This window comes from Hipposideros armiger, unplaced genomic scaffold (genome assembly GCF_001890085.2).
Source record: "Hipposideros armiger isolate ML-2016 unplaced genomic scaffold, ASM189008v1 scaffold_228, whole genome shotgun sequence".
NCBI classification, from domain to species: domain Eukaryota; kingdom Metazoa; phylum Chordata; class Mammalia; order Chiroptera; family Hipposideridae; genus Hipposideros; species Hipposideros armiger.
Genome location: NW_017731578.1, coordinates 124,807 through 140,772, shown reverse-complemented (window position 1 = coordinate 140,772; position 15,966 = coordinate 124,807). Strand labels below are relative to the sequence as shown.

General features: G+C 40.5%; 1 protein-coding gene across 4 annotated transcripts in view; it reads left to right on the top strand.

Moving 5' to 3' along the window:
- Nucleotides 1-15,966, top strand: part of KMT5B (lysine methyltransferase 5B) — a 55,385-nt gene that overhangs the window by 23,342 nt on the left and 16,077 nt on the right. For 3 of the 4 annotated variants that reach the window (XM_019654701.1, XM_019654703.1, XM_019654702.1), the window contains 7 exons: nucleotides 4,019-4,166; nucleotides 6,664-6,732; nucleotides 11,284-11,449; nucleotides 11,840-11,949; nucleotides 13,387-13,553; nucleotides 13,839-13,858; nucleotides 13,939-14,075. In XM_019654701.1, the coding sequence (XP_019510246.1) occupies nucleotides 4,019-4,166; nucleotides 6,664-6,732; nucleotides 11,284-11,449; nucleotides 11,840-11,949; nucleotides 13,387-13,553; nucleotides 13,839-13,858; nucleotides 13,939-14,075 (817 nt within the window). The remainder of the gene's footprint in view (nucleotides 1-4,018; nucleotides 4,167-6,663; nucleotides 6,733-11,283; nucleotides 11,450-11,839; nucleotides 11,950-13,386; nucleotides 13,554-13,838; nucleotides 13,859-13,938; nucleotides 14,076-15,966) is intronic. The other variant, XM_019654704.1, reaches the window with a different exon arrangement.

Genomic DNA, 15,966 nt, shown 5'->3' with positions numbered 1-15,966 from the left:
TATGAGGGTCAGTGACACTGCCCTCCACAGCTAAGATGCTGAACAACAGCTCAACCTGGAGCTGGGCTGCCGTGAGTCGCCGGCGACGGCATAGGCTGCAGCCTCTGATGCAGTGGGTTGCCATGGGCTACCGTGTGTAGCCAACAGCCAGCGTGAGCGGCCAGCAGCCGCAGTGAGCGGCCGTGCAGAAGCCGGCGACTGATCTGCCTCGTCCGGGAAGAGCGCAATGATGGTGCCAACTTGGGCCAGTGAAGCATCATCCTCCACAACTAGACTGAAGAACAAAAAAGGATAGCAACTTGTCTGTTCCCCTTCCCCCAATTCCCCAGTGCTGTTCCCATTCCCCCAATTCCCCAATAAAACTCTTTAAAAAAAAAAAGAAAGACAAAAACAAAAACAAAAAAAAAACACATACTTTCTACAAGAACATCTCAGGCCCAGATGGCTTCATTGGTGAATATTGGCAGATGTTTAAAAGAAGAATTAATACCAGTTCTTCACCGACTGTTCCAAAAAAATAGAAAGGAAGGGAACACTTCCTAAAGAAAATTACAGACCAATATCTCCAATAAATATGGATATAAAAATCCTCAGCAAAATATTGGCAAACCAAATCCAACAACAGATGCAAAGGATTCTACAGCATGACCAAGTGGGGTTTATTCCAGGAATGCAAAGTTAGTTTAACACCTGAAAATCAATTCATGTAGTACACCATATGAAGAGAATGAAAGACAAAAAACATACTATCATCCCAATAGATACAGAAAAAGCATTTGACAAAATCAAGTACCCTTTCAGGAAAAAACATTTAACTAATAGTAATAAAAAGGAATTCTTCAACCTGATAAAGGACATCTGTGAAAAACCCACAGTGAATGTCATATTTAATAGTGAAACACTAAGTGTTTTTTCCCTAAGATCGGGAACAAGATACAAAATCCATTTTCGTTCTATTCAGCATTGTACTAGAGGTGCTAACTATGGCAATTAGCCAAGAAAATGAACTAAAAGGCATCCACATTGTAAAGGAAGAGGCAGAACAACCTGTATTTGCAGACTAATTGATTGTGTATATAGAAAACCCTAAGGAATCCTCTAAATAAATATTAGAAGTAATCAACAAGTTTAGCAATGTTGCAGGATGCAAAACCAGTATACAAAAATCAGTTGTATTTCTATACACTTGTAATGAACAACCCAAAAAAGAAGTTAACAATTTTATTTACAATGGCATCAAAAAGAAAAATAGTTAACAATAAAAGTGTAATGCTTATACTCTGAAAACTACAAAACATCACTGAAAAATTAAAGAAGAACTAAATAAATAGAAAGACATCACATGTTCATTGATTACAAGACTTAGTATTGTTAAGATGACAGCATTCCCCAAATGATCTGTACATTGGATGCAGTTCCTATCAAAATCTCAACTGGCTTCTTTGCAGAAATTGACAAGCTGATCTTAAAATTCTTATGGAAATTCAAGGGGCCCAGAATAACTAAAACAGTTTTGAAAAAAGAATAAAGTTGGAGGACTCGTTGGCACTTCTCAGTTTCAAAACGTACTTCAAAGTTGCAGTATTCAAGATAGTGTTATCCTGACATGTGGAGAGACATATATCAATGGAATAGAACTGAGAGTTCAGAAATAAACTCTCATGATTGCAGTTAGTTGACTTTTGACAAGAGTGCCAAGAAAATTTAAGTAGGGAAAGAATAGTCTTTTCAACAAATGATGCTGGGAAAACTGGATATCCACATGCAAAAGAATGAAATTAGACCCGACCTCACGCTACATGTGAAAAATTAACTCAACATGGATCAAAGATCTAAATTAAAAGCCAACACTGAAACTCCTGGAAGAAAACATAGGCATAAATTTTCATGACTTTGGATTAGGCACTGGTTTCTTAATATACTAAAAGCAAAAGGAGCAAAAGAAAAAATAAAAGTTAAGTTGAAATTCATCAAAGTTGCCAAGTTTTGTGCTTTAAGGGATACATACCATCAAGATGTGGAAAGACAACTCACAGAATGGGAGAATGTATTTTCAAATCATATATCTGATGAAGAACTAGTATCCAGAATATACAAAGAATTCCTATAAGTCAACAATAAAAGATAAGCTCCAGTTTAAAAATGGGCAAGGGATCTGAATAGAGACATTTCTCCAAAGATATACAAACAAACAGCCAGTACATGAAAAGATGCTCAAAATCATTAGTCATCAGGGAAATGCAAATCAAAACCATACAATACCATTTCACAACTACTAGGATATCTACAGTCATAAAGACAGATAGTAACAAGTGTTGGTGATGATATGGAAAATTTAGAATCCTCATCCCATGCTCTTGGGAACATAAAATGGTGCAGCCACTTTGAAAAGCCATCTGGCAATTCCTCAAAAGGTTAAGCATAGAGTCACCATAGGACCTAGCAATTCAATTCACTCCTAGGCATGTACCTAAGAGAATTGAAAACAGATGTAAACAAAAACTTTTACATGAATGTTCATAGAAACATTATTCATAATAGCCAAAAAGTGCAAACAGTCCAAATGTCCATCAGCTGATGAATGAAGTAACAAAAATGTGGTCCATCCATACAATGGAATACTATTTGGCCATAATAAGTACTGATGCATGCATGGTACAACGTGGAGGAACCTTGAAAACATTATGGTAACTGAAAGAAGCCAGTTACTAAAGACCACATGTTGTATGATTCATCTATCTGAAATCTTCAGACTAGGCAAATCCATAGAAACAGAAAGGAAATTAGTGGTTGCCCGGGGCTGTGTGGGGACGGACAAATGGATAGTGACTGCTAACGGGTATGGGGTTTCTTTTGGGAGTGAGGAAATGCTCCAAAATTGATTGTGGTAATGGTTACACAATTCTGTGAATATGTTAAAGAAAAAAAACCATTGAATTGTACACTTTAAATGGGTGAATTATTTTATGTGAATTATATTTCAATAAAGCTGATACAGAAAATAAAGTGATTTGATAGCTTTCACTTACCTACATAATTTGCAATAATTTGATTGCAAAACATATACCTGCCCTTTATCAGGGACTTACATGTAAGTGTTTCGTTTTTGTTTTTTTTGAAAGAGTAGATGACAAGAAGGTTACACCTCTCACTGTGTCTCTCGCTCTTCCAGTCTGAATTTTGAGAGGCTTCAAGTCCCACTGCTGGCGTCTTGGCTGACTCCTGAAAAGACCGTCAGTGGCTTATACATCAAACTGAAATCAGCACTGATGAAACTTCATACATACATTTGGCCTCCCTTTCCTCTCTTCACATTGTTTGTCTTCCAGTTAAACCCAGTTACTTCAGTCACACGTATATGTCAGTCACTTTCCAATTTTTATCCATTCTTTCAAAATTTGTTGCAGTTAGGTCAGTTAGAAATAGGCCTGTCATTCTCTCCTTTCCTCACTTCTGCTTCCTAGCTCTGTAATCATAGGCCAGTGTCTTAACCTCTGGGCCTGTTACCAGCAGAGGGAGAAATAATAGTCATTCGTCTGCCCAAAAGCAGGAGGCTGGAGTTAACTCCTCGAGGCATCTTTTTGAGAGCTACCCTTCTGGCACTTACTGCAGAGAGTATCTTACATTCCCCTTGGTTCCTCCTCACCCCAGCTGTGTCTGTCAGGGCCCTTTATGCTCTCCTGCTACCTTCGCGAACACCCCCACTCTCCCCATTTCTCAGCTCCTCCTTGCAGGGGCCAGTAAGGCCTCTGAGCCAAAGATCCTCACAACTGTCCAGACCCTGTTCTTGGGAAACCTGGTAACATCATCTGCTAGCCAACATACTCAACAATTCGGTTAGTTTACTGCATTTGGTTTTATGTTTATGCAAAAGGTACTAAACTCTTAATTACTAAAACTGATGGAAAAAAGTGATTTCAGTTCTTGATTACTAGCTTGAATGGGCAATGAACTAAAGGTTTTTAAGGTAGATTTAAGTAGTTTTCATTCTGAGTTACTTTTCTTTTTCTTTTCACAGGTAATGGTAATTCAGGATTTGAAGGACAGAGTCGATATGTACCATCTTCTGGAATGTCTGCCAAGGAGCTCTGTGAAAACGATGACTTAGCCACCAGTTTGGTTCTTGATCCCTATTTAGGTTTTCAAACGCACAAAATGAATACTAGGTAATTTTAAGTCTTTATCCTGATGAAACAGATGATGTTGAATTTAAGAAAATAGGTGGCTAATTTTACTTTTATTCAAAATTTAAAATGACATTAAAGGAAAGTTCTTTTCTGTAAAAGTATTTTCTACATGTGAGCCAAGAAAAGCTTCTAAGAGTCTTGTCAGTTTTAATTCTGTGTTCTTATTCTGTCTCGGGATATTTCTATTAAAATGTAAAGCTGGAGGAGCATCTTTATTTTCTGTTTTAAATGTCGATGATAATTAGCCAAAAGAAAAATCTTATATGCATCCTGTAAAACGTTGACAATGTATATGATTTTTTCTCTACTTTAGGTTACATCAGTTTTTTCATGATTTTATTGCAGACTTTTAATTGCCACTGTACATAGGGAATTTTGTCGTCATGTTTAATCTTTGAGATTTAGCTAAGCATTCAGCTAAGTAAGTGAACATTTTTAAAGACGTGCTTATATTCGGTGTGCAGATAAGAAAATAGATGTGTAAGTGCTTTGTTGAGTACTATATAAACTATTACTACACCACTCTTGAAACCTGTCATCCTTTATATTTCTTTATTCTAATCCCCTTGAACATCAGATCTGCCCCCAAAAAGGCTCTTAAGTAATTTCACAGTTGACTGCCACCAAACACTAATTCAGAGCTTTACAACTTTTCTTTATCTCTTAACTTCCATGGCAGAGGATTTCCAAGTCTGATGAAAAAGCATAGGGATTTAGCATGTAGAGCAGATTCCGGGCCACTGTCACTCCCGCCTCTGTCACACTAGCACTGGTGTTTTGTGGCTCCAGTGTCAGCGACTGCTCTAGAAGACTTGGTCACCAGGTGGCTAGTCACTGATCATTATTAGGTGGGGAAGATAGAAATGGGTGAGTAAAGGTGATTAGAGGAAAATCTTGTGTCCACTTTTTTCCCCTTTTAATTCTGTCCCTTGCTGAAATTAAAATAAGATGTTGTGTGATTCATTTATCAATTACATTCTAAATCCAGAAAGAGGTAATTCAGGTAAAAAATGTGCCTTTCATATTTTCATGTAAGTTCCTGTCATCATGTATCTTTACTCACTAAAATGAAGTGCTAAGTTGGGATGAACTTGAGAGATTATTTAAATAGCTTCCTGCCTTAGAGGGGCAAATATCAATTTGGGGAATACACAGAATTTTATTAATGAAACTTACTAATCTTAGTGAATGGCATACATTTCCATTTAATCTTAGTGGGCTTGTTTGAAAATAAAACTATCCGTTCTGGTTCTTCATCTCTTGAGCAAGAATTGACCAGAATGTTGACTTACATCTTTTCAAAGAAAATTTATTTTATTTTATTGAAAATAAGGAAAATCTATAATGCTTTATTTGAGTAATCATAAATATGTCTTAAGTTATTAGCTTATGGACTTCTCTGTCTTTGGGGTACAAAAGAAGTGACTCGAAGATATGATTGGAGCTTGCATTTTAATTCTACAAGCTGTCTGTGTGTTGCTTGTATAACTGGTCTCTTTGTTCTCATGTTTTTGCGTCTGTAATTTGATTGTCAGGTTTTAGTTTCTCTTTTTTTATGCCTTTTTCCTCCCTTCGACTTCCTTTAGTGTACCACCAGGAACTGTATTCAGAAAGAGTAGATGCTGAATGATTTGAGAATTTCCCAAACTAGCTATATTGTGACTGCACGTGTTTCAATCTTAATATATGCCTATATTTACTAACCAGTCAGAGTGGTAGCATGAATGACTAGAAATGGTATAAACACAATAGTAACTTCAGTTTATTGGGAAATAGATTTAGTTCCATTTGTCAGTTATGAAACTTAAGTTCTTGCTTTTAGCCAGAGAATAGATTGTTAGTAATACCTCATTTTATAAAAATCAGAGTGAGGAGATGGAGATTGTAAAGCAGGGGCAGATGCTTGCACTAATGCCCCCTTTTAGGCTTCCTGACCCAGAGCGCTCACAGTATCCTGAAGAGTGGGGAGTCTCAGGCGAACAGCGAGCCGAGCAGGAAGTCACATCGTAAAGAAGGGAGAGGAGTCAGGGCACTTTTTCTTTGGACTCTTCTTGGTTTTTCTAATCCAGACTTCAGCCTGTACAGCCCTTATCATCCTTCCGCTACTGTCACCCTCTGATTTGTCTTGTACTTATTTATGTATTTGATTATTCATATCCACTGTTGGACATGAATTTATAAATCACTTTAAATGTCACTTTGAAGTTACGTGCTTGACTAGAAAGCAGAAAGAACTTTTTAGACCTTCTAATGTAATACAATCAAGGGTAAAATGATGATATATGGGAAGAAAAGAATTGGAGCATCCTGGCTTTTGGTATGGTGCTGAGCCTACCCATGGCTTCATAAAGTTCTTGAATATCACAGTGTTTTAAGGATTTTCTGCTACATCTAATATTATAAGTGTCTAGAAATTACGAGTACAAATTATACAAATAGTTTTTTATTGTTGTTGTTTGTGTTTGCATTTCTATAGCGCCTTTCCTTCGAGGAGCTCAAGGCATTTTTCAAAATCTGACAGTTTTCCTCACAACAACCCTGTGAGGTAGGTAGAGTGCATTACAAACAATAATAAGATGCCCGCTAACCTCTCGCAGCCTTGATAATGTTCTTTTCTGTGAAGTAATTGGAGGTGTCAGCATAAACAGGAGTTTTAGAACATTTTGCAAACTTTTTAAAATAGTTTGGTCTTAGTAATAGCTATATTGAAAAAAAAAAACCACTTGTTCTTTATAATGGGAATTTTAGGAGAAACCTCTCATCGAAAGATCAGGAGTCCCTCCCTCCATGGGACTAGCTGAGTGCTGCTTGCAGACTCAGCCAGGTCTGTTTCCAGGAGTGGTTCGTTTCCAGGTGAAGAAGGAACGAAGGATGCAGAGCTGTGGCTCTAAGGCCTCCTGTCAGCAGCGCCACGTAAACTTCCGTCACAGGGGGAATGTGTTCAGAGCGTTGCCTCATGGTTTTCTTATTTTGTATCTGAAATATTTGCGCATGTTTCTCTCTCTCCCTTTCTCCTTCCCCTGCTCCCTTTTCTGCCCCCCTCCTGGTTCTCCCTCCCTCCAGTCAGCTTTGACTGTACATGCTAATGGAAGGGCACGCTAGTGCAGCTAATACAGTCTACAGCTTTCCTTCATTGCCACAGTGCTCTCTTGGGTTTGGAAACAGAAAAACCAGATAGCAGGAAAACCTGGGAAGTGAGTCCTTGGAAAGAGTGGGGAACAGGTGTGTGGGAGTGTGCATTCATATGTTTTCTTCTGCCCCTTTTAATAAGAAACTATTGTAAATTGTAAATGACATGTTTTTTTTTATTTCTTACAGCAGCCCTTGATCAGAGGTGTTGGGAGAGAAAAATAAATGTTTAGTTTATTTAAAATAATAAATTTTGTGTTACGAGAGAGAGGAGGGGCATATTGATTTGGAAATGCCAGATACCTGTTTCTCGTGCCTCCCCTGCCACCCCACTTCCCCCCCAGATCCTAAATCTGAAAGTATTCATTTGCGGCCACCCCTTTCGCTGTGTTGTTGGAATACCAGCAGCACGGTCTCTGGCTGGGCTCAGCTGGTGCTCCATGGCAAATGCAGGTCAGACCCTGTTGTCCTCATGAAACGACACAAGAGGGCCCCAGAGTCCACATAAGAGAGCAGGCTCCAGAAAGGCCTGGCTAACAGGCCTGCCTTCCTTGCACCAGCCCTAACTGGGCCCCATTCTGCTTTCATGGACAAAGGGGGTTGTTTTAGATCATAGATCGTCTGAGTTTTCGTCTAACCTTAAGAACTGTGCTGTGAAGAGAACTTTGTGCAATTCATTGGGGAAATTTAGGGCAGTCGTGATGAAGGAGAGGACAGAGGGTATCTTTCTACTCAATAATAGGAAATTATCGTAGTCTTCCCTGCAGTCCTCAGTGCCTTTTGCTCTGGCCCAATCGTTTTAACAGTCTTATGTCATTAAATCATTTTTGTTTCCCCGCAGTATTTGTTATAACGGGATTTGACTCGAACTGTCAGCCAGGTGCTGTTGATGTAGTTCTTAGGATTATGGAAAATAACAGTCTTTTCCCCTTCCTGTCTGCACCCAGAACCATTTTCTTCTTCCTTTGCCTCCCTGTCATTTGACGCCCATAGTGGCCAACTGTGACAGTAAGTTTTGACAGAAAGTTACAGTTAAGTGAGATGGAGGTTCTTGTTAATGGGAGGCCAGTGACCGTTCTGAGGGTTGTGTTTGTGTTGAAGCCGATAGATGTCAGGAAAGCAGAAGCAGGAAGCACGGAAGGCAGAAGGTTACTAAGCCAAGAGCTGCTCGTTTCGTGGTGCTTCTCAGGTGCAGCTTGTTGGGCATCATCAGCAAAGAGTGAGCAAAACTAAGCCCAGCTGACAGGCATTTTTAGGTAGCAAGGGACGTGTTTCCAGGATGGGGAGCACACAGGAAGCCTGTCAGAGCAGCCAGCGGCCCTTCCAGGCCTGGGGCTTCTCTCGTGTTCTTAAAGCGGTAGGTGAATTTAGCGCTGACTCTGACTTGCCAGTGTGCCGAGCCATGCAGTTCTTTTAAAATAGGGTGTCACATTCCCCAACGCTGTTCCCCTCCCACAATTCGCCAATAAAATCTTAAAAAATAATAAAATAGGGTGTCACCTCTGGTCAACTCCACACTGAGTATATAGAGATTGTTTGGCTCTTTCTGTCGTTTGTAGCCTTGCCGCTACCATCATGGATTACTCATTGTATTTGCTCAAAGTGAACTCTTGATTTTCTGTTCACTGCACAAAAACATGGGGTACCCTTTTCCCGCTGTTTCATGTTTTGTATCGCCTGAAATGGTATGCCTTAGCTAACATGCTTGGTGGTTTTACCTCCTTCCTTTGCAAATAACCCTCAGCATAGGGTTGCAGCAAGAAGGGTTTAAGAACCCAATCTTGACAAAACTCACTTGTGATATCTACAGAGAAGTAGTTTACTATTATAAATGCATGGAAGTTTAGATACTTTCACAATTCTGCACATCTTTAGATTATTATAGGGGTGGTTCTCTGACATCGTATTCTGACACTCTGAAGACATTCTGAATTGTTTAAAGGACTTCCACCCATCTGTCTGTCAGGGCTGGTATGGAAAATAAGATATTGTCCATTTCTTCACATAATATCTCTGGGATGTGTTTCAACTCTTAGATAGTTCTGCTTAATATTAACAGCTTGAGAGCTTGCTGCAACTAGAGCCTTTCTGTAGCTAACAAGTTCCTGGAGGTGTCAGCATGCATTCATTATGTACCTTAAGACCGTAAGCGGTCCTGCCCAGGAAGCAGTACTATGCCTGTTCTGGACCTCATGTCTCCCTCTTACTCGTTCTACTGCTTCCTTTACTGTTGCTGGCCAGCTGATTTCCCTCAGCCTCTGTTCATCTCGGAATCTACCATTATTGAGACCCTCTGCTTAGAGTTCCTCTCACTTTGCCTGCCTTCTTTTGGTTCTTTCCTGCCTATAGTATATTCTGCTTTTTCTTTAGAAAACTGAATTCACCATTCTCCTCATGGTCCATATCAATGTCAACTCCAAAACTCCTTCCCAAACAGACCCTACACTTTCTAATCTCCACACTTCCAAGCACTATAGCAGTGTAGTTTGTACCTTATTAACATGTATTTGCATATTGATGCCTTGTTTAACTGTTTGAGGCATGTGCATGTCTTAGTCTTGCTTAAATTCTCCATTGTGGAGCTTCTTACACCATAACATTGTTCATGTACACCTTAAAAATGGCACTGGCCTGCAGGGGAAAATGAGGTGTCCAGTCAGTGACTGAAGGAAGTGGCCATGTCGTCTGTCATTTTTCACCATAACACCTTGTGTACACGGCACCTACTAAGTAATCCTTGGTGAAGTATTGTGGCTTAAAATCTTACTGAAATGTTATGATTACATTTATGAAAGCTTTTCTAGAAAATATTCTGCTTCAGTGCTTCCTTGCCTGGAGCTTGTGCTAGATCTTATCTCAGTTTTAGCATTTTTGAGTTTATGAGGCGAGCAGTTTTAATTGTTAGAGTAAGATGTGTACTAGTTCAAATATTTTTTCTTAATGTATTTTATTTGAATGTCTATAATTCCTTTTTTGGTTGGATGTTTAGAAAAAGAACTTTATTTGGGAAAATAAGCCAAATGAAATTGGCATGAGAAGAAATATTAAAATTCAGATCCAAGTACCTTTTTTTTTTCCAAGTCTGACTTTTTTATTTGCATGAAGAAGTTTTTAAAAAATCAGATTCCAAGATTTATTTCCTAAAATATTATTGACCAACAAGTACCTTTAATTATAGTACACGTTTTATCAAGACTACAACTTTAGAATGAGGGGCTTACAAACTTAAGTCTTACTTAAACCATAAATGTGTAGGGTGTTATTATATGATTAGAAATGTAACATGCTGAAGTCATTATAGCTGATTTTATAACAGACGCCTTTTAAAATTCTACCCCAACAGTTTTTCCTTACATCGCCAACCTAGTAATAGCGTTGCTAGAGTTGTACTCTGCATTCTATTTGTTCTCTGAATGTAGTTGTCAAAGATTAATTTGACCTGGTGTTAGAACATCAAGGTGTATTTCAAGACCCACTAGGAGGCTTAGTCTGGGGTTTTTCTAACTGCGTACATGGAGAATGTTTTTGTTTATGGCATGATTTTGTTTGCTTCATCACTCTTCTGAAGCTCATTACCTGGCACTCTTCTGGCTTGATTTTGCATGTTTTAAAAAATTCTGGTCTTTCTAACACTCAGTTAGATGAGCTCTGTTCTAGGTCTTTCATTTTGTACCTTCCAAAGGAGATGGCTGGTATAAGCCTGAATCAGACACCGTTTGTTTGAATCATCTGGTCACCTCTCAGTTAATGAGCTAACAATGAAATAAAAGTATTAAAATGCAGTTTAAAGAAAGAAGTTATATTTCCTGGTGATCCATATTACTTGAGTAGGAATTATCAAGATTATTGATTGTTCTCTTTTTGTTTGTTCTGGTGGGTTTTAGGTGACTATCTCTTTCTCAAGATCTCTTAACAGTGTGGCACAAAGATGATGGCACATAATTAAAGTTATTTTGATTTTTTTCAGATTTCGACCTATTAAAGGAAGGCAAGAAGAACTAAAGGAAGTCATTGAACGTTTTAAGAAAGATGAGCACTTGGAAAAAGCCTTCAAATGTTTGACTTCAGGCGAATGGGCACGGCACTATTTCCTGAACAAAAACAAAATGCAGGAAAAATTATTCAAGGAACATGTAGGTTCATTAATAGATTAATACTATTTATCTGTTTGGTTAAGAGTAAAGGAAACTAAAGCCTGAATCTTAGTTAACACTGAAACTTTAAATCAGTTTTTCATCAAACTAATCATATGAAGATCTAATAACATATAAGATCACTTGTATGACTAGCCAAAGAAAGAACTTTGTCATCTAGAAGTGAGATTCGTTGTGAAATGTTAAGGTAACACGGCCAAGCCATTAGGTAGTACTCAAATATATAAAATTTTTAAATACCAGCATAATTTGTTACTTAATGATCTTCAACTTTTTACATTGTTGTTGGTGGTTTGCTTTTATAATTCTGAAAAAGTTTAGCAGGATAAACAATTTAAAGTTAATATCAATTATTTTTTTCTGTTTTAGGTGTTCATTTACTTGCGAATGTTTGCAACTGACAGTGGATTCGAAATATTGCCTTGTAATAGATACTCATCAGAACAAAATGGAGCCAAAATAGTTGCAACAAAAGAGTGGTAACTATTACACTAGTATAAAGCCGTAAATAATCGTATTTAAAATTCTCTCTTAAATTACTGTTCAAGTGCTGAGACAGTCCTGGGAAGGAATGAAGCCAGAGCTCCCCTAAAAGGGCCAGTGTCTTGGCCCAACGACCGGGGTATACCGATTGTTCTTGATTGCAGTCTCTATTGACTGGAATTAGAAGTCTGAGTTGAATCAGATCCTGTGTCTAAGCCACAGTACTTTGTGTTTTCCTTTTGTTGGGTGGATGCCTGCTCGGTGATGGGACTGCTGAAAGGTTAGACATGTGGGATTGGATAACCTGGCATCCAGAGCAGTCCTTTACTGGCCTAGACAAGAGGTAGGCCTGAGGCCTTCATGGTCCTAGGAATTTTATGGGTGGGAACTTCCCGGTGCGTCCTGCTTTAAAAATACGCATGTGCCAGCTTAAATAAAAGTAGTCAAGTTGACCCCTCCTTGGATGGATGACAGCCATACATGAAAGAGAGAATATGTGACCACATCTTCTTTGCTCTGATGCCGGTTCCCTACCTTTTTCCCAAAGAAACATGTAGCTCCCTCCTCTATACCACCCCAATATTTTTTATAGCAGAAAGTTTAAGCTCAAGTGCCTGAAAATGGAGTGGGCAGAGAGCATCACTCCCAGGCTGGGGTGGTGTGGACATGAGTGTGTGTTGTCTTGGGATGTTGGCGAGCCTGCTCGTCAGCTGCCGCGACTCCGTGTTACAGATGCAAGTGGAGCTTGCAATTGTGGGTTCTAGGGAGCGCTGCACTGTCCAGTACAGCAGCCTCCAGCTGTGTGTGGCTGCATAGCCTGTGACGTGGCTCGTCTGAGCTGAGAAATGCTGTATATGTGATATACATGCCGGATTTGGTACTAAAGTATGTTTTTCCTTAATATTTCTTATACTGGTTAGCTGCTGAAATAGTATTTGGGGTGTATTGGGTTCAAATATATTGCTAAAGGTAGTTTCACCTGTTTTTAACTGTCTTAATGTGGCTGCTAGAAAATTGAAGAGTCTTGCATTACACTTCTGTGGGACGGTGCTGCTCCAGAGGGTGGCATCCCAGTTCCGGGTCCTCATAACCCTTTGCTCCTACTGGTCCCTGTCTCCTTCGCCCTGTGGCCGCAGGTTGAGTCAGTGCAGCAGGCACCTGAGTCCTTCCTGTTTGCAAGACACTAGGCCAGGGGCCACAGGGGACTCTGTGACATAGGTAGCCCAGGGCCCGTCCTGCATACTGGAGCCTCTTACAGGGACAAGACAGCAGCACAGGTACCCACGGCTTCCAGGTGGGGGTCTGAGTGCATCAGCTAAAGTATGCATGGCTAGGTCTCCATTCTTTGTGTTTATTGGGCAGGCTTAGTTTATTAAAAGCAGCCTTATTATTTATAATTACTAGTAATTTTTAACATCACATATTTTAAATAGGAAACGAAATGACAAAATAGAATTACTGGTGGGTTGTATTGCCGAACTTTCAGAAATTGAGGAGAACATGCTACTTAGACATGGAGAAAACGACTTCAGTGTCATGTATTCCACAAGGAAAAACTGTGCTCAGCTCTGGCTTGGTCCTGCTGCATTTATAAACCATGGTAAGCGACATTTCTCAGGCGTTAGCTCTCGTATGGGGCAGTACTGCTAAAACTTAGAATGATCGTTTCAAGCAGAGTAAGACCTTTATATTTCCTTAAAGGTGGGTTGGAAGTATATTTTTCCCCCAGTGTTATTAAAATAAATATTCTTGTAGTTTACTTGAGACCTAAACATCTATCAAAAGTCATAAAATTATACGGAAAGCTTATTTCAGATTTCTGTAATTGTTCGTGTTTCAGATCTTATCTACAGTTAATTGACTTTATCTTTTGGACATTTTTCAGATTGCAGACCTAACTGTAAGGTAAGCATAACATTTTTTTATTTCAAGTATTTAGTTTCTGCTTCAAGCACAAGTTTCTGAGTGAGTTAATTTTATTTCAGTTTGTGTCAACTGGTCGCGATACAGCATGTGTGAAGGCTCTGAGAGATATTGAACCTGGAGAAGAAATATCTTGTTACTATGGAGATGGGTTTTTTGGAGAGAATAATGAGTTCTGCGAGTGCTACACGTGTGAAAGGTAAAGTGTCACGATGTCGGCTTTTACGTTCTCGCCATATGATGGTTATGGGCAGGGAATCACATCACCTTCTCATTTAAATGTAGGGATTGACTTACGGTGTATAGCATCGCACATGGTTCCATGTGAATAAACAAAATCAGAGGCTACGGAGCTGTTGAGGGGACTGGCACTTGACCCTCTAAAATCTTACTATTACCAGCTGTTATTTTCATGAGTGGATCAGAATTCAGACGTGCTTAGGGAGAGAATGAGAAATACCTTACACTCATACACACTTGCCCTCTCCTCTTTCACACGCGCGCGCACACACACACACACACACACACACACACACTCACTCACACACTCTTACTCATTCACTCACACATACTCTCACACTCTACCAGGGTGGGGTTGCCCCAGAAATGGCCAAGTGAAGTTTAACCGCTGACAGTCATGTAATAACCCTGAAGTTGTCTTGTGTCCTCTGGTATTTTTCTGTTTTGATGCTCATACTCTTCATAATTCCTAAGTTCTATCAGTTAATGAGGAACGTCTTTGTGTGATCCATCAGGGTTCTGGAGTCCTTGTAGAAACCCCCAGGCCTGCCTTAGCAAGACTGCTTGTTCACGTCACTCATTGTGGTGACATCTGCAGACGAGCTCTCACAGAGGCAGTGTGCTCACAGGCTGGTCTGGGCTGGCGCTGCAGGAAGGTCCATTACGAGGCAGCGCAAGCTGGCATAGGCCGTCTGGTGGAGCAGAGCTGGGTGTGTTGAGCCCGTGTCACATGCCCTGCACGGCGCTGAACACTGCTCATCGGGACTCGTTCAGCCTCCCAGCCACCCTGTGAGAGCGAGAACTAGCAGCATGCCCACACTGAGCCCGGGCCAGCCTGCCTGCAGAGCCCTCACGCTCCCCCTCCCTAGTACTCCTGCAGCTGTGAGCAGAGCTGGCAGTGCTGCTGCTCCCGCTTAAAGCAGCCAGCCTACAGCCAGCCCGGCACGGGAGAGCTGCGGGGGCCCCCGGAGGCCCCATTGTCCTCTTTCCGATAGCCAGAATTCCCCCTGGGGTGGGGGTGGGGGTGGGGGTGGGGGAATAAGATTTATCTTTTTCAGGGCCTGCCGAGTGGCTCAGTTGGTTAAGAGCTTGCTCAAGAGTGCGAGCTCTGAGCAACAGTGGTTCAATTCCCGGCCTGAGCTGAGCTGCCGCTGAGCTGCCAACAGGGGGCAGGATGGTTCAGCTAAAAAAAAAGCTTAATTCTCCGACCAGTCCACAGAAAGACCCTTTAACCTATGAAGCAGTTTAATTATAGTTGAACACTGCTTTACAAGCACTTTATAGAGACAGCGTAGTTAACTGACTAGTTAGTTCCTTTACGTTAGGCCTTCACATGCATGGTCAGCAGACTGGCATAGTGCCAGCTGTGAGGGCAGTGTGGTAAAAGGGGTGTACACATGCGTGAACGCGCGCGTGCACACACACACACACACACACACACAGTATACTAGGAGCTGAAGGGCGAAGAGCAGTGGCCCAGTGAAGAACTGGCACAGGATGTTTACAGAGGCACTGAGATCACAGGTGAGGTGTCCAGGATATATCTGATGCGTGTTTCTGGGCTGTGACCATCCCAACACAATAGCGATTGTAATACGTTCCTACTTAAGTACTGCCGATTTCACGCTACAAGGTTTGAGGAATAAAATCTAATGAAGGACCAAAAACTATGAGGGACCAAATTTTTTTTTTTCCCCCAAAGATTTTATTGCAGAATTGGAGGAGGGAACAGCGTTGGGGAATCAGGGAAGGGGTACAGACAAGTTGCTGTCCTTTTGTTCTTCAGTCTAGTTGTGGAGGATGTCGCTTCACTGGCCCATGTTGGTATTGTGATCATTGTGCTCTTCCCG